Below are 27,534 nucleotides of genomic sequence, written 5' to 3'. Positions count from 1 at the left end.
GGTAGATTTAAGGGCAAAGAATAAAGTATTCTGTACTGTTCAAATAAATGGCAAACCCATAGAGCTCAAAGTTGACACAGGTTCCAAGTGCAATGTTATGTCAGCAGAAACATTTGCTGGAGTGTGTAATGGTGAAAGGCATAATTTGGCAAGGTGTGTGAAGCTTCTTGCTTATGGTGGTGAAGAAATTCAGACTGAAGGCTCAGTAGTGCTTTCACATTACTCTGCTGGGAAAAGCTATGGCTTGTTATTTTATGTGGTCAAGAGGCACGTCCAGTCATTATTGGGGCTCAGAGACAGTTTGAAAATGGGACTGCTTTCATTTGACAAGGAAGTCCACCATGTTAGCTTGAAAGACCACTGTTCTAATTTTGCCCAGTCTACTTTTTCTACCTATGCTGATCTTTTCAAATACAAATTAGAGAAGCTTCCAGTTGTGTACTCCATGAAGTTAGATCCAGATTTCGGTCTGGTTATCAGGCAAGCCTGAAAAGTTCCAGCAGTCATGCAAGACAAAGTCAAGCCAAGCTAGATAAAATGGTGTGACAAGGTGTGATGTGTACAGTTGCAGAACCAACTGAGTGGACATCTTCCATAGTGGTAGCTCATAAGAAAAGCTGAGATGACATCAGAATATGTTCTGATCCATGATATTTGAACAAAGCACTAAAAGACCTCATCATCCAATGTGCACAGTCGAAGAAGTCACAGTTCTGATGCCAAATGCTGCTGTTTTTTCTGTCTTAGATGCAAAGAGTTCATTTTGGCAAATTCAGATTGACAAGAAATCCTAATTGCTCACTATGTTCAGTACTTCGTTTGGCAGGTACAGAATTTTGAGAATGCCATTTGGGATAAACTCTGCAAGTGAAGTCTTTCAATGTGCAATGGAGCAACTTTTTTCTGGGTATCCTTGTGCTATTATTGTAGACAACATACTAGTAGGAGGTCATCGTGAAGCTGAGCATGACAGAAACCTCAGAAAAGTTCTGGAAAGAGCCCGTCAGGTGAATCTTAAGCTTAATCCATAGAAATGCAAGTTCGGGCTACAAGAGGTTACTTATGTTGGTCATTTATTTACTAGTTTAGGCCTATGACCAGACCCTTCAAAGCAAACAGCCATTCTTTTGATGCCAGCTCCAGACAATGTTCAAGCCCTGCAATGTTTTCTTGGCATGGTTAACTACCTAGGTGAGTTAATTCTAGACTTGAGCTAACTTTCAGCACCACTTAGAGAGATGACATGTAAAGATGTATCCTGGTTTGGTTAGAGCAACACCAAAGAGCATTTATGTACTGAATAGAGAACTGCTAGTACACCAACTCTTAGATACTATGATGTCCACAAGCCAGTTACTCTTTCATGTGATGCTTCAAAATTTGGGCTAAGTGCAGTCATTCTACAAGAGGATCAACCTGTTGCCTTTGCATTGAGAACTCTTACCCAAACTGAAATCCAGTATGCTCAGACAGAGAAAGAGCTTTTGGCAATTGTGCTTGCATGTTCCAAGTTCCGTGATTATGTTTATGGTACATATATCCAGATCAAAACAGACCACCAACCTCTAGTCACTATCTTGAGAAAGCCTTTGCATTCAGCTCCAGACAGATTGCAACACATGATGTTGAGATTGCAGAAGTATAATTTCACTCTTGTGTACAAGAAAGGCAAACTTCTTTATCTTGCTGATACATTATCCAGATCACCCAGAAATACCACTGAACAGCATGAGAATGAGAAACTTGATTTTGAAGTTATGGAAGTGAGGATTTTTTCTTCCACACATCTTGATGAGCTAAGAGATCACACAGCCACAGATCCAGTTTTACCTTATTTTCCATATGGTGATGAGATTTTGTCTGACAATGGTGTCATTATGAAAGGTCCAAAAGTAATTGTTCCATAGCCCTTACAAGAAGAGTACATTAATATCTTGCATCGTGGTCACCCAGGAACTGACTCTACCAAAACAAGGGTGAGAGGACTAGTATTTTGGCCTTCTATGTCACAAGACATTAAGAGAACATGTTTATCTTGTTCCAAATGTAATAGTACAAAGCCACATCAACAGAAGGAACCACTTCAGCTAAACCAGATTCCTGAACTACCTTGGTCGACAGTTGCCACACTGACATTTTAGAGTGAAATGGTCAACATAATTTGGTGTTAGTAAACTCTTACTTCAACTGGTTCAACATTGAACTACTTCTTAAACTAGCATCTAGTACTGTCATTACTAAGATGAAGCATCATTTTGCATTCCATGCTAGTCTGCACAAAGTTATTTCTGACATAGGCACACAGTTCACAAGCCAACAGTTCAAATGATTTGCCGAAGAATGGGACTTTACTCATGTCATAAGTAGCCCTGAGTATCCACAGTCAAATGGTTTGGCAGAACATGCAGTTCAAAGTGCAAAGCAGTTACTAGAGAAATCTAAACGAGACAATAGTGATGTTTTCCTGAATCTCTTGAATCTCAGAAATATTCCTCATGATAAACGTCTTTGTTAATCTCTCCAGAGACTTCTGTCAAGACAAACCAGAACCACGTTACCAATCAGTAGTCAGTTTTTGGTTCAATGTGTCAAGAACAACAGGTCAATGAAAAAACTATCTGTTGAAGAAGCCTTTAACCCAGAAGTCCTACTATGATAAGACATGCAAACCGCTGAATCCATTATGAGAAGGAGAAGTGGTAAGGATGCAAACGTCCAAAGGTTATGATCAGATTGGAGTTGTGAAGAGTATTTGCCCAGAGCCAAGATCGTACATTGTGGAATAACAAGGAGCAAAGTTTAGGCAGAATCAGAAACATTTGATGCCGGTGTCTGAGCCTATACCACAGCACATAGTCTGTGAGAAAGACTGTTTATCTCAGAGTGAGTTGTCTGGTGTTCCAATTCCAAAGGAAATTCCAGAAATATTTCCATTCCTGTGATGAATCCAGAAGTTCCTGATACAAGTTGTTCACCGAAGACTGCCCTGTTGCTAAATTCAGTTCAGATTGTTCTGTTACAAGATCCATTCATATCTCCAGACCACGTAACAGATACACATCAACTTGGACATGAACATTGGGTTTTGTTTCTAATGTCTATAGTAATGCATGTCTAACTCTAATATTGTTTTTACCAAGGGTAATCTTTTTAAGAGGGAGGATGTAGATCAATGTGTGTGTGAATGCACCTTTAAGACACTATCTAAGGGTTTCTGAAGTGTATAAATACTGAGTACGTGCAAGCCTGACTGCCACTTTGTAGTAAGCTGTTGAGATGTAAGCATGTATGTATGTAAGATCTGTCTGTTAATCAGTTTGTTTATATTTTATGCTGCTGCTATCCATCCTGATGTGGTTTTATGTAATAAAGCATCTAAGCAAAATAACCCACCTGCTTGTCTTCTATGTTAAAGAGGGACGCGAGACACTGTCCATCTGCAATATGATGGCTCCATCCCCCAGATAGCTGACCTTCACCACTTTTGTCTGAAAGGGAACAATTGGGTCATTGGGAAGACTGGAGGGAAAACTGATTGCCAGAGGAGCAGGACAGGAAAGAAAAGTTTACTATTGCTGTGATTTTTTTAGTAACTCATTGAAACTTCACTATGTCATTTTAGTTTGCACACTCAGTATAATAAAGCACTACAAGCAGACACAAATCCTGCAAAAACAAATTTAGTGAAATGTAGCAAATGTGCTTTCTTTACTTTGTGGCTAAGCGGAGCTATAAAAAAACAAGGATGCTGCTGTAGAAGACAGGAGGTGTGAGTGTGGAGCATTGACCATATCAGTGAAAAGCATTTTTGAATTTCAAGAAGCATAAAATAAGGCAAGCATTACAGCTGAACTCAGAAGTGCATTCTCAATAATATACAGTTGGGAGGGTGGCCTAATGGTTAAGGTGTTTGTCTTACAAACACAAGGTGGCCTAATGGTTAAGGTGCTTGTCTTACAAACACAAGGTGCAGGGTTTGAGTCTCACAAGGGATAATTGACTAGGCTTAAATTGGCTTGCAAGGGCAGTTAGCTTAGTACTAATCTATGAACCTATACATATATTCTTGCCTTCTGGATTTCTTTCTTCTGTTTATTCTTCTGTTCCAGCTGCTGTCCCTAAGTATATCCATCACTGTAATCCTTCTTGGAATGTGTTGCAAAGTTGGAAAAGTAGATTGGAATGTTTATTCCCTAAATGGTATTATTATTTAGTTCTAGTGAATAGCACCTTGTTAGTTGTGTATTTACGCCTAACAGTGGGATATTTGCACAGTGTGAGGGAGAATTTTATTTATTTATATATCCTACAGGTTTCATCAGGATCACTTTTCAAAGCAGAGAATCTGCATGGACCACAGAATGCATCAGTAACCCTCCCCACAGATCTGCTGTACCCATTTACAGCCATCACCACCCCAAGAAAATAATGCTGCTGACCAGCTCCACAGTGACATATTTCTAAATTTCATTACCCACCTGATGAGCAGTAGGGTTTGTACTGTACAAGCAGGACACTCTGTAAAATGTGTGTTTCAGGTTAACTTGTTTCCCATTTTATGTGCCTATCTCATGATGTTTCAGGAGTTTCTCAGCTTGCCTTGTTGAAACTGTCTTTCAACATGTTAGTCAGTATGAGTTACAGTGTTTAGAAAACAAAGTTTAGACCCATAATATTTTTCAATAGTAAGGCGTTAGTAAAGTGAACTTTCATAACAGTGTAAAAGTGAGGACAGTGTTGTATAGTCTATGTGGCCAAGTAGAAGTAATAGCACAGGATAAGATAGATGATTACTGGTTAAGTCTTTGTTTTAGAGCAGGATGGAATAGAGTGGATAAGGATAGTTTAGGGGGATTAGCCAGGCATGGTGCATGAGCCTGTAGATGTTGTTCCAATAGCAGCTTGAAGGATTTCAGGTTGTTAGTTTGTTTGAGTGAGAGGGGAATGAAATTCAAAACTTTAGAGATGTGAGATGTGTGCAGAGAGTCATCTGCACTATTGTTTAATTGGGTACAGTAAGAATGTGTCAGCAAAGAATCCTAGATTGGGAGTAAAAGGTTGGATAATATATTTTGTGCTACACATTTTTCAGGTTGGAAAATAAGACTGTGATCAGTTTTTAGTTCATAGGTTCATAGGTGTGTACTAGGCTAATGGCCCTGGGCCTTTTACAAGCCTAGCCATAGGATTACCCTGGCATAGTGCCACCAGATCTTAGTTCCCAATGCCTCTGTCGAGTAGAGCCACTGGTGTTATCCCCGGGGTGAATTTTCTGTTTCCCATCCACTTATCAAGATTTCTCTTGGAGAGGGTCAACGAGGTGCTCTGCTTGACATGTATGGGAAGTCTGATCCATAGCATGGGCAGTCTCTGGGTTATGAACCTGTCCCTCCAGCATGTTCTGCTAATTGTGGTAATGAGGTTGAGGTCTCTGGGGCATGTGGTGTGGAGGGATTGGGATTTCTTTAGATGTAGCATTTCTAACAGAGCTACGTCAGATATGGCTTTGTAAGTCAAGCAGAGATCCCCTCTAAGTAGGTGATATGAGACAGAGAATAGTTGGAGTTTTTTGAGTCTGTCCATATAGGACAAGTGTTTAAGGCCTAGGATCCTCTTTGTGAGGTACTTTTGCAGCCTATCCAGTTGTTGCAGGTGTCTAGTGAGTTACATGCCAAATGGTACATTGTACTCGATGATTAGCCTAATGAGGGAAGAGTAGAGGGAGACAATGACCGCTTTCTTCCTGGATGCAAAACTCTTAGTAATGAGATGTGGCACATAGAAGGACTTTCTGACCACAGTGGCAATGTGATGATCAAAAGAGAGATTGCTGTCAACCTGTGTTCCCAGATCTCTTATAATGTCTTCTGTGTTCAGTAGACTACCATCAATGTGGTAATTCATAGAACTGGGTTTTTCCCAAAGGGGATGAGGACACATTTTTTGGCATTGACCTTAAGGCCATGGTTCTGACACCATTTGTTGGTCACAGTGAGGCCATTCTGTAGGATGTCAACATCACTTGGGGAGTTAATAATAGCTCCCAGCTTTCAATCATCTGCAAACTTTGTCAGCCAGAGTCCATTTGTGTTGGCCTGGACTTCAGAGAAGTAGATACCAAACAAGAGAGGACCCAGGACCGAACCCTGTGGGAGTCCACTCCTGACTAATCGGCAGTCTGACTTGGAGTCAGCAGCTTTCACACTGTGGGTTCTATCTGTGAGCCAGTTTGCAACCCACCTAGTGATAAAGGGGTTAATGCCAAGCTTTGTGAGTTTTTCTAATATTCCTGAGTGGGGAATGGTATCAAAAGCCTTAGCCAGATCAAGGTAGGATGTATGAACCACCTTTCCTTCACCCACAGCTCTGGTAACTGACTCAAAGAAGTCGACCAAGTTGAGCAGGCATGATCTACCCTTTACAAAACCAAACTGTGTAGGATCCAGAGTTTGGAGATTCCCTATATCCTTGTTTATTAGGTCCATGATGATACATTCCATAGCTTTGCATATCAGACTCATCAGGCTAATGGGGCAATAGTTCCCAGGGTCTGTAAGTCACTCCTCCTTTGTGGAGAGGGATAACTGTAGAAGTGCGCCATTTGGCAGGGACAAAGCCTGTGGTGAGGCTGTGATTGAACAGAGCACACAGATGAGGTGCCAGTTCACTCTGTAGTTCATATAGAACACAACCAGGGATACTGTCAGGTCCCATAGAAGCTGTATTCTTGGCCTTGGACAGTGCTGTTTTAACCTGTGCAGCAGTAATACTGGGTGCCTGGCAATCTACTGGTATTGTGATTGGTCCTTTGGGGGGGGGGTAAAGTTGGCACTGAATCTGTTGGCCAGTACATTGGCAATATCTGTTGGTTCAGTGTAGGAGGTACCATTGTGCAGTAGCTCAGAGCAAATCTGAGTATTTCTGTGGAGATTCTTGACATAACTATAGAAGGCCTTGTGGTTGTCTTTACTATCTGCTGCAATTCTACTTTCATACCTAGCTTTAGAGGATTTGATGAGAGATATCAACTTTTTGTTGAAGCAGATAAGGGAGTTTTTCCAGTCTTGAGACTTCACCTTATTCCACATCAGTTTCCTCCTTCTGTTGTAGAGTTTGTTTATGGCAGAAGACTACCAGATTGGCTTCCTTTTTTGGAGGAGAGTATCTTGGTTCTGTTGGGTATGGCGAGATCCATACATTGTGTGCATGTTCATACAGTGCATCGGTGTATGATTCTGCAGCCACTCAACTATTCTCCATTTGCATGGGTGTCGTGAAGTTAGCCACCTCTGTTTTTAGGATCCTAAGGTTAGCTTTGAAGAAGTTTTTCATGGTGGTTACCTTTGCTGGGGGTGGGAGGGTGGGAGGGATGTGGATTTCCAAGGTGATTAGTTTGTGGTCGGATCTAACCAAGGAGGAGCTGACTATTGGTGTAGAGCAATGTTCGCCCATGTTAGTAATGACCAGGTCAAGGATGTTGCTACCTCTAATAGGGTTAAGAATGAGCTGGTCCAGGGCATTGGAATTAATGAACTCCAGGAAACGTTGGGCAAGTGTATTGGTACATGAGTAGTTTACCCAGTTAATGGAGGGGTAGTTGAAGTCACCAAGTAAGAGAGTGTAGGTTGGACCCTAATATTCTCCAGGGTACTTAGGAACATGGAGTGCGAGTTATGTGAATATTAGACAGTGAGGCAATTCGAACCAATTTGCTTGTTTTAATATCATGCATTGAGATCTATAAGGCATATAGCTGCAAATTTAGCTATTTTATTGTAGTGTTTTTCTAGCATGGTCATTTGGGTATCTTGCAGGTTGACAAATACAGGACCAGCATACAGGATGGTGGGTAACAGTATAGTAGATTCCTTGGTTTGCCTAGCTTGGTCAGTCAGTCTGGGTCACCTGGGATGTAGTCAGAGCTTTATCCCTCTTTACCAATATACATGGCAATACAATGGCAAGGGTAACAGATGACTAACGAACATGAAATAAAATGCATTTTCGAGATGTACAGTGTTACGCAGTTAGTAGATTTTAGTATGTAAAGTTATAATATGTGTTTACATTATTCAATGAGATGTCTATCATACAATGATTTTAGATATATTAACTTCCAAAGACACAAGCAGACACAGTCATGTACCGCGGACCCATGATTGCACATAACATTAGAGATGATGGGAACTGGATGCCGTGGACCAAAAATACCCTCTATGAGGACATTCAGAAGGACAGGAGCAATATGTTAATAAATAAATAAATAAAAATTAATATAGAGTGCCACAATGCCGAGTTTTAAACTTGCTTATAAAGTCTGAGTTCATGATAAGTGAGACGCCATACCTGTTTACTTCACAATTGAACCTCTACTGTTTAACATTGCAGTGCTGTTACTGAGTACTTTTTATCATTTAACGCTTGTTTCTTTATATTTGTAAACTCCATATGCCTTGCACCTAGTTTATTTACTGATATTCAGCTGTTTATTCCTTTAGCTCTCACTATGGGATATACGAACCTAACTGTGGACTAGACAACTTGCTCATGTCATGGGGACATGATGGTAAGTACCACTGATTCATCTTTCTACACTTGTCATGTTTAGTACATTTTCTAGAGGACCCCTCAAGGGACATGTTTACTAAGTACCCAAATTACTTCAGCTAATTCCACAAGAGTAGCAACTGCACTCAAAGACACTCATATACTGCCAGCCTCCTCACTCTACTGTGGAAAGTGAGCCTAGCAACCCAGCAAAACAAACTTACTTCCACAAATTGCAACCACAATTTTGTCCTTTCAGTCACAAACCAAAATAATGACTATAAGTGAAGGTGGAAGCATAGATTGACTGATAAATTGAGGGACTATCCAATATCCACAAAGGACTGATAATTTATTCTGAACTGACTGAAAACAACAAAACAGAATATTGAGCCTACCAAAAAATCTGAAGTATCAAAATATTGCTTACTGGTATAAACATATAAAGCCTTCAATGCTCTGAACCCTAGTAAATCCAATGAGAATAAAAACATACAGAAAACATTACATTTAACTTTTTTTGCATGTGCACATCCCCTCTTGCACCCCCATGTCGGTGTTTGTGAACCCCACTCCCACTTACTATACTTATTCTGTCATAGCGCATCTGGGGAGAAAGTAAAGCTGATACCTCCCCTTATCCATTTTATGTGAACCTAGAGAAATTCTGAAGACATCCTGTTCGCACAACATAATATTCCATTTTCAGGCTGGCACATTGACAAAGATCAATAAACCTGAATACTATGAATAAGGTGTCAGAGAAATGGGATGTTCTCTAAAATGGCAGCCTCATCCTTTATCCCAGCTCTGACAACATCTTGACAGTCTTGCACAATGTTTACAGTACTGCTGCTACTACTGCATCCCTCTCCTGGTCAGTCTCCTAATAGTCATTCTAACCAGCCCCTGGTCAGTCTTCTAATGATAATTATAACCATCCCCTGGTCATTCTCTTGATGGTTTCTGCACCAATCCCTTGGTCAGTTTTTTGATGGTCACCATACTGTCCCCTGGTCAGTCTTTTGATGACCACTGTCCCTGTCCCCTGGACCGTCTTTTGATGGCCACTGTCCCTGTCCCCTGCTCAGTCTTTGGACATTCACAGCACCTGTCCCCAGTCAGTATTCTGATGTTTACTGCATCTGTCCCATGGTCAGTACTCTAATACTCCCTGTCCCCATCCCTTGGTCAGTTTCCTGATGGTCACTGCAGTTGGTCCCTGATCAGTCTCCTGATGCTCACTGCACCCATTCCCTTTTTAGTCTCCTGAAGTGTGCTGAAACAATCTCCTGATGCTTCTAGCACTCATCACCTGGTCAGTCTCCTGATGTTCAATGCACCCATTCACTGGTCAGTCTCCTGAAGCTCACTGCACCCATCTCCTGGTCAGCTGCAATGCAGTGTCAGTGGCTCAGCAGGTAGCACACCTGCCTTTATTACAGAAGGATGTGGGTTTTATTCCCACACCAAGTAAATTGATTGCTGACATTGCAATGCAGAATTAGGGTGTGCTGCACTCCTGAGTGTGTCATCCTTCAGATGAGATGTTAAACCTGCTTGAGCTGATGGTAGCTTGGGTGGATGTAAAAGATCTCACAGCACCTGTTGAAAGAGTAGGGGAAGTTTCCAAATGCTCTGGCCAAATTTCCCCTAGTAGTATAAGTACCACCTTGAGTCTTCTCTGAAAAGAGGCTACTAACCTGCGGGGAATAACTCAGGAAACAAATGATACATTGAAAAAAAGTCTTCTGATGGTCATGACACCCATTCCTTGTTCAGTCTCCTGATGCTCACTGCACCCATACCCTGGTCAGTCTTGTGATGCTCACTGCACCCATCCCCTGGTCAGTTTCCTGATGCTTACTGCACCCATCCACTGGTCAGTCTCCTGATGCTTACTGCACCCATCCCTGGTCAGTCTCTTGATTCTCACTTAACCAATTACCTGGTCACTCTCCTGATGCTGGCTGCACTCATCCCCTAGTTACTCTCCTGATGGTCAATGCACCCTTCCCACAGTCAGTCTTCTGGTCCTGTCTACCTTCTTTCATGAATAAGACCCCAAGATACTTAAACTCTTCCAAATGATGTAGCTGATGTTCTGTCATCTTCAGAGAGTAAGCTACTCCATTTTTAATAGAATCATGACCTCTGGTTTTGAGATACAGGTATTCATTCCAGCTGCTTCACTCGAAGCAATGAATGGCTTAGAACACTGGACCTTATAGTTATTTGTGGCCAAGAGGACATCAGTCAGTGTAAACAGCAAAGACGTAACTTTTACATCCCAAAACATAGATCCAAACCTCAGCTGCACCTGAACATACTCTCCATGAAAATCGTGAACTGGAGAGGAGACAAAATTGTTTTCACCTTGAATATATTTAACTTAATGCCAAGAATGTGAGCTCAACTCTTGTGCTAGAAATACAAGGACTAAACAGCACATATTAGTGGGCTTAGGATCCTGTACTGTTGTACTCCCTCCCACAGAACATTCCAGAGTGCACGCTCATATGTATTCCTGAGATCCAGAAAACACATGTAGATCTGACTGACAAGCTGTCTCAGCCCAATCAATAATTATAAAAGAAAAAAATAGATCTTCCGTGGTTAGGATAAAACCCACATTGCTTTTCCTGAATCAGACTCGGCTATCGGATGAGGTTTCCATCCTAGCATGCTGACATTGACTTTTCCAGAGATGTTGTGGAGTTTGATCCCTCACAATTAAAACACATCTCCTGTCTCTCTTTTTGAAAATAGAGAACACCTCCTCAGTTTGTCATTCCACAGATATTCTCCCTGCCTTCCACACAACACTGAAAAGCTGAAATAACCACAGCACTCCCTGAGGATCCAGTGCTCTCAGTATTTCTACTCATATCTCATCCATTTCTTAGTCAAGACACAATAGAACTGTGTAATTGCCAGCGACCTGACTTCATCTAGGACTGAGCCTAATCCCATAAGGTGGAACAGTTGATTTTGACACTGCCACTTCAAATGACAGCATCTCTAATGAGTTCAAGAGGTCTTCAAATGTTCTTTTGCCCTCCTAGCATGATCCCTAACAGTTGTACCACTTTGTTGAAAACAGCCTAAGCAATGCCCCCTCCAAAATCTCTTCATTGGATGGTTTGCCATAACATCTCCGAGTCCATTCAAAAGTCATTCTGCATGGCCTGCCCAAACTCGTTCCACACTCAGGGCTATCTTTTGATTGCTGAATCAGCTGCTGCTGCCTTTCTGACATGTCAGTACTTGTTGACAATGTCCAGAATTGTACCAGAGTATTGCATGACGGACTTCATAGACTCATTCACCATTCTTGTCCACCATTGGGTACCTAGAGTTAATATCATGACAGGCATAACAATTTTTTAGCCACGGCTCCTTGTTATTGTCTGAATCACTGAGGTCTTCAATAAGATTCCATCAAATTCCACTTTCCTAACCTCCCTAGTATATGAAAATAGTTCTTTTGGAGGTGGGAGTGAAACTTGTTCTGCACAGAATATGTGTTAGGCATTCCCAGCACACCTTCACTACACATTTAGTTGTTCTAGAACTTCTCAGCTACCGGTTCAGTATCTCTCTTGACCTTAGTGTTTAGAAAAGCCTTGTGTCTGATAGCATGACTACAAAGTCGGACTGCAGAATTAGTAGGTGGTACCCTATCAAGCACTCACCCCATGGGCAGGACTACAGAGTTAGTAGACGATACCCTATCAAGTGCTCACCCCATGGGCAGGACTACAGAGTTAGTAGGTGGTACCCTATCAAGTGCTCACCCCATGGACAGGACTGCAGAATTAGTAGGTGGTACCCTATCAAGCGCTCACCCCATGGGCAGGACTACAGAGTTAGTAGGTGGTACCCTATCAAGCGCTCACCCCATGGGCAGGACTACAGAGTTAGTAGGTGGTATCCTATCAAGCACCATACTCAACACTCTTCAAGGAAGCCAAATGCTCTGAAGAGATGATAGGTGCATATGCACAAACAACAAAGTGAGTTTTCCATGATGCAGCTTGCAGTTATATTAAGGCAACCATCTTATCTACTGGTGAAAACTCTGTCTTCAAGGCACCCACTACAGGGTTTGTAAGTAACACAACACTGATCTGAGCCTCTTGAGAGAGTTATGTTTTGAGTAATAGGCAGTCCACCCTTAATTGTGAAGTCCGTTTCCTAAATCATCACTGTATATAGGGGTAAGGCCATTTATATCTAGCTGACACTTTTCAATGACACATGTAAGTTCTCACTCTTTCCCCAGAACTGAAGTGAAATTTCAGGTCTCAAGTGCCAAGTTCCACTACCAGAGTCCAGTCCATCCTAATCTGTCCTGCTTCTGCTTGTCACTTGACTGGTATCTCACCATTCTCCCTCCCTTTGTCTTTCAGGTGGTGAGTCCATATGGTAGATATATGTGCTTACTTGTGAATTCCACCTCCACACTGACTCCAGGGTAGGTCCAGGTATGCTTTTCTCTGAGTGAAGTTCTACTGTTCTTTACATGGGCCATCACTGTGATTAGACTTTTGATTGTGCCCCCTCTTTTTAGATCAACTTACTAAGGGTGGCCTTACCAGACCAAAAAGCTTGAGACAACATAGTTCTTAAGAATCACTAGAGTATGTAAGCACCTCCACCATGACAGGGTTACAGCCCCACTACAAAAGGGAGGTGCATCATTTGCATTCCATGCAGCAATTTAGTACTGTCAATATGAAATGCTGTCATGGTGAAAAGAAAGGGAACTGATTCTGAAAGGTATTATGGTCAGCTCATGAGTAACAAAGGAGGGCATGTGTTGTAATTTTTGGTGAAATTATTGAAAATTGATAAAATTATAACATCGTATTCTAAACATTAAATACAGATTTATAAATGTGGTGGTTTTCGGCATTTTTGCCCTAAATTTCCACATGCTGCTTTCTCTAATGAATCGTCTTGGTGTCATAGTAAAACTACTTCAATCTTATTCAGAAGATGATTTTCCCCTACAGGAAATGTAAACATTACTTAATAAGTGAAAGTTAATCTAGATATGAGTAAAAGGAATTAATTCTGGCACGTGTGTGTGTGTGCGTGTGTGTGTGTGTGTGTGTGTGTGTGTGTGTGTGTGTGTGTGCGTGTGCATGTGTGTGTGCGTGTGTGAGAGCAATGGTGGTTCATACAGGATTAGCTTCTTTGCTTTGAGTCCACTGAATGCCAGAATATGATTACTCTGTTACACTGAACTAAATTACTTGGGTAATCAGAGATTAGTGAATAATTACAAGCTCATAACTTTCATCTGTGACTGTTTTTGCTCCAAGTTTTGCAACATGTACATCTTATAACCAATCTGAAAGACAGTCAAAGTCAAACGTTTCTCAGCAAAACAAATATAGCTTTTTAATTCATTACTTGTTAACCAGACAAGTGAATTGGTCCTCTGCCAGACCTGTTTTTAGCCATGACACAGGTCACAAGGGCAAGAAAATGCCACATGAGCTGCTAGAGTAACAAATAAGTCAGCACATTTTAGGACAAAACGAGTCTACTCAAAGAAACACAGGCAGTTGTGAAGAGAACGTGCAGACTCATGACAGATTGTAAGTCAGGAGAGAACCCCATATCCTGGAGCTGTGAGGCAAAATCCTTAACCACTAAGCTTCCGTGATGCCCACTTTTAAATTATCATCTTATTAAAATGATCATTTTTTAGCCATTGACATTTCTTCTGAACTCTAAATTGCTGCCATAGTTGGCTTTGGTTACAATTTGTTTGGCACTGTGCACAAGTCCAGTGTAGAACAGAATGTACTGGGTAAACCCCGAACATTTGTCTAATATTTTTTTTTTCTGACTACAAGCTTTGCAGGCATAAGTGCATCATAAGGTAAAACAAAATACAGTACTATAAGAAATTTGCTGCCCATGAATGAGCCATATAATGACTGGATAGATTATAAGCGATGTATAATGTTTGCAACTACAGTTGTTTCAGTGGTGTCTGTGATGTACAATGTTTGCAACTAAAGTGGTGTAAATGTTATTTGTTTTTCATTTATATAAATGTAAGCTTGCCTACCTATGTCATATGTGATCATTTAATAAAGATGTTTATTGAAAAAAAAAAGAATTTGCTGCCCACAGACTTATTGACCATGTTTGAGTCATCCTTTAATTTTAAACAACAAATAGAATGTTTTCAACAAGTAGTGTAAATGTTGTTTGTTTTTTATTTATATAAATGTAAGTTTGCCTATGTAATACATGATAATTTACTAAAGATGTTTACTGAAAAACAAATAATTTGCATGTTTGAGTCATCCTTTAATTTTAAACAACAAATATACTACTGGCCACCTTGAGAATATGGGAATTTACATTCAGTTATTTTTTTCTGAACTTTTTACGTGTGTGTGTGTGTGTGTGTGTGTGTGTGTGTGTGTGTGTGTGTGTGTGTGCGCGCGCGTGCATGTGTATGACTGTGCATGTTTTCTTGTGTGTATGTGTGTCATTTTGTGTGTGTGTGTGTCTATAATCAACTAACTTTGTTGCCTTGTTCACTATCTCTGCATACCTAGAGTCATTCCACGTTTTCCTTCTTAAATGGCTCTGTGGTGATCCATTGTGCATCTGTAGCTCTGACAGATTCATTGCAAATTCACATGTAGGCAGCAGTCTTTGTGGAATCAGTGAGGCACAATTTACAGTTCCTAAAATTCTGACACCATCTGTGCTGTTTGTTTCACACAATAGATATTGAGTTTGTCTAGATTTGCTGGAGAATATTGCAATGAGAAAAGGAAGAAATTAAATATTAAATAATTGTGTAAAACTGATAATGGACCTTTAAATACAGGCTACACAATGGTTTAAGAGGTTGTTTCCTTTTATTTATTTATTTTTTTTTTTTCAGAATACTTATACAGAGTGCTGAAGGCCAACAACTGTACCCTTCCAGAAGTGGTAAGTTTTGTTTGTTTGTTTGTTTTTATTCTGTTTAATATGTCATACCTTGTTCTGTGTTTATTTATTCACAGTATGACTGCTGTTGAAGTTTACCTTAAAACTGTTCCATGTTACACAAATCAGACTTCATCCCATATTAGTGTCAATAGAAGAAAGGCTGGATATCCATTCTTTTCCACTGCATAAATGATTCAGTAACTCCAGAAGTTATCCAAGTAAAATAAGCAATCACTTAGAAATTTCATTAAGAAATCTTTTGTCTGATGACATTTTTCCAAAACAGGTTAGATGTAGTAGTACTTTCAACTATGCATGGAAAAAAGGCACAGCATATTACAGCTAAGGAACCAAGTCAAATAGATTTACAGTAAGAAGGTAGAAAGACTAAATGGCGAGACAGCTTTATCTAACAACAACAGCAAATTGACTACCAAAATATCCACAATGCTTTTGGCTGGATCTTAGACAGAATTAAAATTAAGAACATGGTTGACCTAGGCCTTTGTCATGGTAAGTAAATGGGAGGGACTGTCAGAAGAAATAAAGTGAGCTACGAATAAGTGGGGGTGACACAAGGTGCATATCTAGCACCAGCTTTCCTTTATAACTTCAGTGGTGGCATTCAGCAGTGAATACCCCAAAAGGTGGGCAGAACCTAAAGAGAGAGATGTGGCATACAATGTTTAGTGAAAAGTACTGTACCCTAGAATATGAAACTGAGAGAGGGAACACATTTGACCCAGTGTTAGTGAATGGCATTTTGTCAAGTACACCTTACTGATAAGACAGTAACTGACACTGCAAGCCAACAAACACCTTTCCCTATCTTATGATTAATGTCGCATGTGGAGTTAATGTTGTTGTTGTGTCTTTCAGCTTTTCCTGGTTAGGGGTCTCCACAGCGGAACTCCGGTCTGCTAATGATTGGCAGTAGATTTTTATGTGCCGAGTTGCCAGGCCTGATGCACAACCTTCAACGAAGGTACGCCCATTCACGCATGTCTCCACACAGAAGACGCTTTAGCTGAGAATCGAAAGGGACAATCTCTTACTGTGAGGTGACAACGCTACCGCAGCACCACCACCACAGCATTCACATGTGGAGTTAAAAATATGTATTAAATGGTTTTGCAGTAAGTGCAGGCTGGTGAAAGGGCCTCAGTAACTTGCAAATGGTCACCAGGAGGTTAATAAAGTGGATCTGACAAATTGCTGCTCTCCAACACAAGTAAGGGACACTACTGGAATATTCTTAGGTGCTATTTCTAAGAACATTCCAGTCTGTCCGGTAACTGTGAGGTGTTGAATTAATATTAGAGAAGGCAGGAAGGACAGTGGTATGCCATTATATCCAAATGGAACATCACTAACTGTAGCTGGTAATGTCATTGTGTTAAACTGTGACAATGGCTTACATAGAGGGTTGTGAGTTCCATAAACTATAAATGTGCCAGGGAAAAGACAGAGAAAATAGAAGGACTATAGAGATGTTCCATGACAAGTACAAGGACTAAACTTTCCAAATAATCGGTACAGATGCACCAAGCGCATGGGAATAAATTTTCTTTTTCATTGTACAGAAAGTCAGAGGCAGCTCATGGCACTGGCTGCTGGGCTGCAGCCCTCCAAATTAAATATAATTCTAAATACTTTATTCTTTTATTTTTACTTTTATTTTTTATTATCCTTTTTTATTTTTATTCGTTTTTATTATTTTATTTAATATTTTTTATTCTTATTATTGTTTTATTTAGAAGAACAGTGATTGTTCACATTTCAGGGACTTAGAACTTTGGGCATGCAACTGCTCATGCATTGAGTTCAGTGCTTTGCAAAAAAACAAAACCAGAAAAAATATAACCAACACCCTGATTACTTGGCAAGAATATCTGAAAAACAGCCTGATGTTATTACACATCTTCTTGTGTTTTGCAAGCAATGGAAATGCTGCTTTAGAGGAGGATGACTGCTCTGCTGTATGGTGCAGAGCTGGCTACTTCTGTTTAAACATGGGCGTAATCGTGTGTGTGTGTGTGAGTGTGTGAGTGTGTGTGTGTGTGTGTGTGTGTGTGTGTGTGTGTGTGTGTGTGTGTGTGTGTGTGTGTGTGTGTGTGTGTGTGTGTGTGTGTGTGTGTGTGTGTGTGTGTGTGTGTGTGTGCATTGGGAGCACAGATCCTCTCAACATTCCTTGGTTTTGCAGAATGTCTCTGATTTTTTTGCCTCATATGGTGGTCTGCTGTGCATAAAAGTTGTTGCTTTTTTGGAAATTAGTGAGGATTATAATCACTAAATAATGTTGATTGACTTTTGAGTTTCAGATTTAACGGTCGTAAGTAAATGCATATTAATATAAAGTCTGTTAATCTAATAAGTTTCTAAGTACATAAAGACAGTAGCTGTCTCTTATTTCTATCCTTTGTGCACCATTATATTTACCTTTCTATTTGTTTCTTGAGTAAAGAGTTTGAGTGGTATGTTGGGGAAACTGCAGTGGGTTGCACACTGTAGTCCTACAGCAGTGAGCTGAGAGGATAAATCACTACGTGGTATTTACCTATGCCTTTATTCATTCATTCATGTGACTGAACTCAAACTTCTGAGGTGTACAGTCACGTGTGTGTGTGTGTGTGTGTGTGTGTTTGTATATGCGTGTGTATGCAAAGGGGCCCAGATGCTTTCAACTGGTCTTGCTTTGCAGAATGTCTTTGATTTTGCGGCATGTTTAATGTGTTCCAATTAAAGTCTGTGTGTGTTTTTTCTTTCTGGCAAATGAATACGGATTTCCATCATTAAATAATGAAAGACATTTTAGTTTCAGGTTTAATATAATAACCTTTAGAAAAAGTATGATAAAACAAAGTCTGTTCTAGCAAGTCTGTAAGTATATAAAGGTAATATTTATCCCTGAGTTTGATCCTTTGTCCCCCATTATTTTTTAGCTTTCTCCTTGATTCCTGAGCTAAGATGTTCATAGGTTCATAGGTAGGTACTAGGCTATTGGCCCTAGGGCCTATACAAGCCTAGCCAAAAAGGTACCCTGGCTTTCGCTACCCAAGAAAATTATTTTCCTGTGCCCCTGTCAAGCAGAACCACAGAAGTGATCCCTGGGGTGAATTTCCTATTACCCATCCAATCATCAAGCTTTTTCTTGAAGAGTGTTAATAAGGAGCTCTGTTTGACATAGATAGGTAGTCTGCTCCAGATTATGGGAAGTCTCTGGGACATGAATCTATCCCTCCCTGTTCTGTTTATTGTGGTGACAAGGTTTAGGTCCCTAGAGCGTGTAGCTCGGAGGGATTGGGATTTCTTTAAGTGGAGCATGTCCAACAGCTCTGGGTTTGACATAGCTTTGTATATTAGGCAGAGATCGCCTCCGAGTAGGTGATATGTGACGGAGTAAAGCTGGAGTTTTTTGAGACGGTCTTCGTAAGGCATCTGTTTGAGGCCAGTAATCCTCCTTGTGAGATATTTTTGCAGCCTTTCCAGTTGTTGTAGATGTCTTGTGAGGTACATACCAAAAGGGGCGTTGTACTCTATAATGGGTCTAATGAGTGATGAGTAGAGGGGAACAATGACCTCTATTTTTCTGGATGAGAGACCTTTTGTGATGAGGTGTGCCATGTATAAGGATTTCCTGAACACTGTGGCAATGTGATTATCAAAGGAGAGACTACTGTCCGCCTGTGTCCCAAGGTCTCTTATCAAACTTTCTGTGTTAAGTAGACTACCGCCTATGTGGTAGTTCATGGGTACAGAGTTTTTACCAAAGGGGATGACAATGCACTTTTTGACATTGAGCTTGAGACCATGTCTTTGACACCAGGCATCTGTCTCAGTGAGGCCCTTTTGTAGGATGTCCACATCATTAGGAGTTTTGATTATGGCTCCTAGTTTGCAGTCATCTGTAAATTTAGTTAGCCAAAGACCTTCTATGTTAGCCTGTACTTCAGAGAAGTAGATACCAAACATGAGAGGACCCAGGACTGAACACTGTGGTACTCCACTTGTCACTGCTCTGAAGTCTGATTTGGAGTCTGCTACTTTCATGGTGTGGGTTCTGTCAGTAAGCCAGTTGGCAACCCATCTTGTGACATAGGGATTTATACATAGTTTAGTGAGTTTATCTATAATTCCAGAGTGGGGGATGGTGTCGAACACCTTGGCGAGATCTAGATAGGCTGTGTGAACCACCTTACCATCATCTATGGCTTTGGTGACTACTTCAAAGAAGTCTATCAGGTTTAGGAGACATGATCTGCCTTTTACAAACCCAAACTGTATGGGATCCAGAGTTTGGAGATCTCCAATGTCTTTGTTTATGAGTTCCATGATGATACGTTGCATGGTCTTGCAGACAAGGCTCGTCAGGCTAATGGGTCAGTAGTTCCCGGGGTCTGTTGTGGCCCTCCCCTTTGTGGAGTGGGATAACTGTCATGGTGCACCATTCAATGGGCACAAAGCCTGAGGTGAGGCTATGATTGAACATGGTACTTAGGTGGGGTGCCAGTTCATTCTGTAGTTCATGTAGAAGGCAGCCTGGGATGTTGTCAGGTCTCATGGATGCTGTGCTCTTGGCTTTGGAGAGTGTGTGGGGATGTTGAGTGGTGTGGGGATTTTAGACGAGGAAAGTTGTAGATATGTATTATTTTCATGTTGAGAAATAATTAAAATCAGTATATGAGTGTGCATTACCAACAGCCGATAAGAATTAAAGAGCTACAAAACAATGAGCTGAGGAGATACATTCCGGTGTGGTAGTTCTTTATGTATTTATTTCTTCATTTGATCTCAATCAAAGTTCTGTGATGTACAGTCATACAAGTGGTTGTAATTCATGGTTTTGTGTGTGTGACAGAGAGAGAGATGTGATGGGGGCATAGATGCCCTCAACTGTCCTTGATTTTGCAGAATGTCTCTGATTTTGTCTCATATTTGTTATGTTATGAAACTGTTGTCCAAAGGTAAAAAGGAACAAATTCCAAATTGGAAAAATTCCCTCCTTAGCCTTAACAAGCAAATTAGATCACTAGTGAAAATCTCCAAAGCCAATTATGAATCGAAACTAGCCTCTGAAACAAAGGGAAGCCACAAAGCCTTTTTCAGTTATGTCAGGAACTTCCATGGCAAAGCCCAGGTTTGTTCCAAATTAGTACTTAACAGTATCACTTACACTGATCCTGTTGACTTAGCCAACCTGCTAGCAGATAGGTTCAGTGCAAACTTCATCTCCCTATCCCCCCAAAGGCCCTTTTGGCATCCCCGATACTTGTCCCACACCTCACATCTCCACAGATCAAGTGTTAAAGGTCCTACCCAAGGCAAAGAACACAGCTTCCATGGGACCTGATAGTGTCCCAGGCTGTATTTTGCACCATCTCCAGCAAGAACTGGCTTTGCAATTTAGCACCCTATTCAACCACAGCCTAAGTACAGGCTTCATTCGAGCAGAATGGAGAAAGTACAGTTTTGTACCTACCATAAATGTAGATGTTCGAGTGTATACACTGCTGCAGTCATCACACTTGGGTTATCCTGCCTTCAGGCGGTCCCACAGTTGGCCCGAGTTCCAAAGTCTTGGCCTGGCATCGGTTGCTGTTGGCTCCTCCCTGACGTCAGTGCGCCAGGGGTATATAAGATGCAGCCAATGCCATTTTCTTCAGTTTTTCTTGCCCCAGATGTCAGGTGCCCCCAAAAAGGTAGGCAATGTAAATTGCTAATAAAACATACATAGGGAAAGCAATCAAAAACTTTATGTTACCAGCAAATACTTCCCATAGGCAGCAAAGGGTAGAATACCAGGGTAAGTAACAGCAAGTAAGAGGAGAAGGAGAGAGGGTAACCTGGACTGCAGCAGTGTATACACTCGAACATCTACATTTATGGTAGGTACAAAACTGTACTATGTTCATCGTGTTACACTGCTGCAGTCATCACACTTGGGTAGAATCCCAAAGCAGAGGTAGGGTGGCTGGTTCTATAAGGCATTAGGGGTGGCTATAAGGCCCTGCAGAACTGCAGTGGCAAAGCCATCTCTGGATTTAGAGTAAAGAGGTAGATGGTAATGCTTGGTGAAGGTATGTACAGAACTCCAAGTTGCTGCTTCCAAAATGTCCTTGGTAGGTACTCCTCTGAGGTAGGCAGTTGAAGTGGCTGTTGCCCTGGTGGAATGTGACCTAATGTTGTTAGGTGCAGTTTTCCCATGATGTGTATAGCAGAAACGTATGCAATGGCCTATCCATTTTGAAATGGTCTGTTTTGAAATGGCTTTTCCCTGTGTTCCTGCAGCATAGGATACAAACAATTGCTCAATTTTTCTGAAAGCTTTAGTTTTGTCCAAGTAGAAGCGTAACTGCCTGTGTATGTCCAAGGAATGCAGTAGTCTCTCCCCTTTATTCTGCGGATTTAGATAAAAAGTTGGCACGTGAATAGTTTGGTTTAGAGCCACACTTGATACCACCTTTGGCATAAAAGTAGGGTTTGTTCTTAAAGACACCCTGTCTTGGTGGAATATGATGAAAGGTTCCACTGCCATTAGTGCCTGTAATTCTGAAACTCTTCGTGCTGATGTCATTGCCAGGAGCAGAGCAGTTTTCCAAGAGATATATTTTAAGTCTGCTGAGTTAGCTGGCTCAAAAGGAGGTAAAGTTAATTTCTCCAAGACAAAGTTGAGGTCCCAAGTTGAAGTTGGTGCTCTACAGGGCGGTCTTATGTTTTTAGCCCCTCTGAGGTACTGTTTTAACAGAGGATTAGAGAAAATTGTAATGAGCAGAGATGGCAGAGACGTGGATCTTGATGGATAAGAAGGAGAGACCTTTGTCCAGCATCTCAGTTAAATATTGTAGTATCTGGGGAATGTTTGAGACAAGGGGGTCAAGGCTGTGAGCTTGGTTCCAGGCACAGAATCTCTTCCATTTATTCGAATAGGCTTTCCTGGTACTAGGCCTTCTGGCCTCCAGAATGACATCCATAACAGCTTTGGAGAGAGGTATTGTTTGCTTGACTAAGGAATCTTCCATGCAGCTAGGTTTAAGGTCTTTAGCTGGCTGTGTAGTATTTGATTGTTGTGTTGAGACAGCAGATGTGGGACATGAGGCAAAATCCAGGGTGGTTCTTGTGCTAAGCTCTTTAAGATTGGGTACCAGTGCTGGCGTGACCAGTCTGGTGTGATCAGGATCATCTTTGGCTCTTCTTGCCTGGCTTTTATGAGTACCTTTGGCAGGAGAGGTAGTGGTGGGAAAGTGTATACTTGTAGGTTCTCCCAGCTGAATGAGAGGGCATCCACTTTCCATGCTTGTGGATGGTAACTCCTTGTGCAGAATTTTTGTAGCTGGCAGTACATTGAGGATGCAAACAGATCTATGTCTGGGCTTTACCATTTCTGTGTTATCATTTTGAATATTTGTGGATTCATTTCCCATTCATGGGGATCCATGATGTTTCTGCTTAGGTCGTCTGCCAGTGTGTTTTTCTCTCCTGGCAGGAATTGTACTTGCAGATGAACTTGATAGTTTATAGCTGTGTTCCACAAGGTCATGGCTTGTCTGCAGAGGGGGTAGGAGTGAGTGCTCCCTTGCTTGTTTATGTACCACATAACTGTGGTGTTATCTGTCTTTAGTAGTAGTTGTCCTGGATGCAGTAGGTCCTTGAAAGCTATAAGGGCATTTTGTACAGCTAGCATCTCTTTTTGATTGATGTGAAGATGCCTTTGTTCTGCGGGCCACTTGCCCTGAATACATTTACCTGCCATGTGTGCGCACCAGGCATAATCCGATGCATCTGTTGTCAGTGTTTGCCTGGCTGTGGGTTGTGTGAAAGGCTGTCCCTTGTTGAGGTGACAAGCTTGGGCCTACCATTGAAACTCCTGTTGAAGGCAAAGAAGTAGTGGTATAACTGTTTCCAAACTTTGACAGTGTTGAGACCATACATTCTTTAGGTACCATTGTAGTTTCCTCATATGCAGTCTGGCATATGGAATTAGTAGTATGCAAGATGCCATGTAACCCAAGGCCTGCAGAATTTTTCTTGCAGGGAGATGGGTATTTGTTGCCATCAATTGAAAGTATTGAGTCAGTTGTCCTTGCTTGTCTGGCGTGAGATAAGCCATCTGGGCCGTTGTGTTCAAGTTGGCACCCAGGAATATAATCTCTTGTGAGGGCACTAGTTTTGATGCTTTAGAAGAATGTCCTTGCTCTCTGCTTGAATCAGGCAGTCGTCCAGGTATGGATAAATTTGAATTCCTTTCTGTCTGCAAAATGCAATTACTGGTGCCAGGCACTTTGTGAAGACCCTGGGTGCAGTAGATAAGCCAAAGGGCAGTGCAGAGAATTGGTAGTGCCTTGAACCAGCTATGAATATGAGGTATCTTCTGCAGTTTTGTCTGATAGGGACATGCAGGTATGCCTCCTTGAGGTTCAAGGTCACGAGCCAAGCTTTCTTGCCCAGCATGGGAAGAAGCTGCTGTAGTGCCAACATTTTGAATTTCAGAACATCCAGGTAAGTGTTTAGAGAAGAAAGATCCAGAATAGGCCTCCAGGCTTTGTCCTTCCTGGGAACCAGAAAGAGTCTTGAGTAAAATCCTTGTCCTTGTTCCTGTGATGGTACCTTTTGAATAGCTCTCATATCTATGAGGGCTGTAATTTGTTTTTGAGCCTCTGCCCATTAATTTGGTGGCAAATTTGGCATTCCTTTTAACCTTGGCAGAGTATGAAAGTGGAACCTGTAACCTTGAGATACAATGTTGAGAACCCATTTGTCTTTGGTGATCATATGCCAATTGTGATAGAAAAGTGTCAGTTTTCCTCCCAAGGGGGCTGCCAAGAGAGATTTGTTTGACAGCTGTAGTGGGAAATCATTGGGGCTGCTTTTTATATGGTTGGGACCTGTCTTTCCCTTCTTTCTGGCCTGATGCAACCCATTGTCGAGGCCTGTAAGGACCTTATGGTTGGCCTCTACCTCTTGGACGTCTGTATCTTCCCCTTTGAGGTCTGTCTGTAACTGGAAAGGACCAATTCTTAGTTGGCCAATTTCTGCTAAATCTAGGAGGCTGAACCTGTAAGAAATCCTTCACTGTTTGCATAGATTTTGCCTTATCCTCCATTTTCTTTAATACCTCTTCTGCCTTGACTCCAAATAACACATCCTGCTGCAAAAGTGCATCCAATAGTTTTGCTTTAACATGATCTGGTAATGTATGTTCTTTTAACCAAGCATGTCTTCTAATGATAGAGCCTGTAACTGCTGCTCTGCAGGAGGCCTCTAAAGAATCAAAACCACATTGCAAAGTATGTTTTCCCACTTGTTCAGCTGCATGCAATAAATCCCGCATTTCTTTAAAATTAGGAGGATCTGAATCTGGAAGCATTTTTTGTTTCAACTGAGACAGTAAAAATTGCTGGTATTTTAGCATATGAAACTGACAATTTAAGGCTCTCATTGCTAAAGTTGCAGATGTATATACTTTCTTTCCCCATCTGTCTAATGCTCTGGAATCTCTGTCAGAGGGAACTGGATTCTTAGCTGATGAGGCCTTAATCCCTTTGGGTCCCTGAAAAATAGTTTCAGGGTCAGCTACAGGGCTTTTATACAGAAATTTGTGTGAGTCAGGGATTCTGTAGTATCTGTCAGGTTTAACAGGGGCTGGAGGTAAGGAATCAGGATTTAAGCTGGATTCAGTATACACATCATCCACAATATCTAACACTGGCGGAAAAGCAAGGGGGTCTGTGTTGAGGTAATAAAAGGAAGTCTCTGAGCCTTTTCTTGGATTCTGAGTAATCCTGGCCTTCCCAATGGAAATGCTCCCTCATGGTATGTAAGGTTTCCCCAAAGGAGTAGTCCTCAGGCGGTGAGGCTGATGGAATTGATTCCTCAGCATCAGAATCCTCATAAGGGGATAAAGAATATCCTAGGTCTGAGGATGAATCTGAAGAGATGGACACCTGGTCGGATGAATCATAGTCTGCATCCTGTCTAGGCCTTTTATCATCAGGGGGATGGGACCCCCTGATCAGAGTGATTAGGTCTTTGGCCATTTTGAGCATTTGTTTCTTAGGCATGGAGGCCTGCCCTGGGGAATGCTATATTTGTTTCTTTGATTTTAAAGGACGCTTAGACTTAGCAGAGGGTTTAATGCTTAACTGAGTAAGTAGGTCTGAAGATCCCCTCTGAAGCTGCGGGTAGCTCACTACTTCTGATCCCTCTGAAGGGTTAGTTTTGGTAGGCTGAATAACTTGTGAATCCGAAGGCCCAGCCATCTCCACATGAGAGTCAGAGGCAGCCTGTGGTTCTACAGAAGTGGTCATCAGGGGCTGCGAAGGCACCTCATTGAAAACCGGAGAACCAGCGACTGGCCTAGAAGAGGCTTTGTCATCAGTTTTGGGCCTCGGATGCCTATCCTTGTCTTTGTGCTTTTTATTCATTCATGTCATCGGAAGTTCCAATGGCATGGTATAATTGAATTTTCTACCAAAATAATGTCGGGCAAAATCAAACCGACGTTTAATAGTACGCTTGTTAAACCCAGCACAAAACCGACAACCAGTGACGTCGTGGTCTGGGCCTAGGCATGGGATACAATAAGAATGGAAATCCTTATGAGGTATTTGCTTCCCAAAAGAAATACAGTTATTAACTTTTACTGACATCGGTCTGAGGCAAGAAAAAGTTTCCCCAATGTGGTATTTAGCTTTGTAGAAGACTTCAGTTCTGGATTCGGAATGAAAATCTCAGGAGACCTCCGACCGGCACTTGCGAACTGCTTTTGCTTCGGGCACCGCGTGGCAATAAAGACTGAAGAAAATGGCATCGGCTGCATCTTATATACCCCTGGTGCACTAACGTCAGGGAGGACCCGACAGCAACCGACGCCGGACCAAGACTTTGGAACTCGGGCCGACTGCGGGACCGCCTGACGGCAGGATAACCCAAGTGTGATAACTGCAACAGTGTAACACGATGAACATCTACCATTGTCATTCCCTTGCTCAAAGGTGATGCCACTACTGACCCTGGAAACTATCACCACATTAACTTGACAAGTCTGAAATGTAAAACCATGGAGCATATTATTATGGATCTCATAAACAAGGACATAGGTAATCTCCAAGCACTTGAGCCCACCCAGTTCGGATTTATCAAGAGTAGATCTTGCTTGTTGAACCTGGTTGACTTCTTTGAGAATGTCACCAAGGCCCTGGATGATGGAAAGTCAGTACATACAGCTTACCTTGACTTGGCCAAGGCTTTTGACACAGTCCCCCACCTGGGCATCATCATAAATCTAACACAACTTGGCATAATCCTTATCTCATCAGGTGGGTGGCCAACTGGCTCACAGACAGGAACCTCAAGGTCAAAATAGTCTCCTCCACCTCCAATAGCAGACCTGTCACTAGTGGAGTTCCCCAGGGATCTGTCCTGGGACCTCTACTGTTTGGCATCTACTTCTTGGAAGTCCAGGCAAAGACAAAAGGCCTGTGGCTAACCAAGTTTGTGGATGACTGTAAGTTGGGTGCTGTCATTTACTCCCCAAATGATGTTAACATATTGCAAGAGGGTCTCACAGCAACTAATTACTGGTGCCAAAGTCATGGCCTCAAACTAAACACAAAAACATGCATCATCATGCCATTTGGCAAAAACATGGCCCCTACTGATTACCACATCAATGGCAACCCCCTAAACACAAAACCTAGAGTGAGAGACTTGGGTATTCAGGTTGATAACAATCTCACATTCAGCCATCATGTAGCGGCAGTGGTCAGAAAAGCCATTTTTTTGGTTCATATCATAAGTAAAGGGATTGCATCCAGAAAAATGGAGATTATCATCTCTCTACACTCTTCCCTCATTAGACCAGTAATTGAGTATAATGCCCTGTTTGATATGTACATCTCCAAACATCTGCACCAACTGTAAAGGCCACAGAAATACCTCACAAAGAGAATCCATGGCCTCCAACACCTGTCCCATGTGGACAGGTTGAAATCACTATCACTCTATTCAGTATTGTAC

At 41.6% G+C, this 27,534-nt stretch overlaps 1 protein-coding gene across 1 annotated transcript in view; it reads left to right on the top strand.

Moving 5' to 3' along the window:
• Positions 1 to 27,534, top strand: part of MIOX (myo-inositol oxygenase) — a 197,777-nt gene that overhangs the window by 147,320 nt on the left and 22,923 nt on the right. The window contains exons 7-8 of the mRNA XM_044087313.1: positions 8,499 to 8,566; positions 15,470 to 15,519. Coding sequence (XP_043943248.1) covers positions 8,499 to 8,566; positions 15,470 to 15,519 — 118 coding nt within the window. The remainder of the gene's footprint in view (positions 1 to 8,498; positions 8,567 to 15,469; positions 15,520 to 27,534) is intronic.

This window comes from Protopterus annectens, chromosome 11.part0 (assembly GCF_019279795.1).
Source record: "Protopterus annectens isolate FY-2018-M chromosome 11.part0, PAN1.0, whole genome shotgun sequence".
Classification (NCBI taxonomy): Eukaryota; Metazoa; Chordata; order Ceratodontiformes; family Protopteridae; genus Protopterus; species Protopterus annectens.
This window is presented reverse-complemented; position numbering and strand designations above follow the sequence as displayed.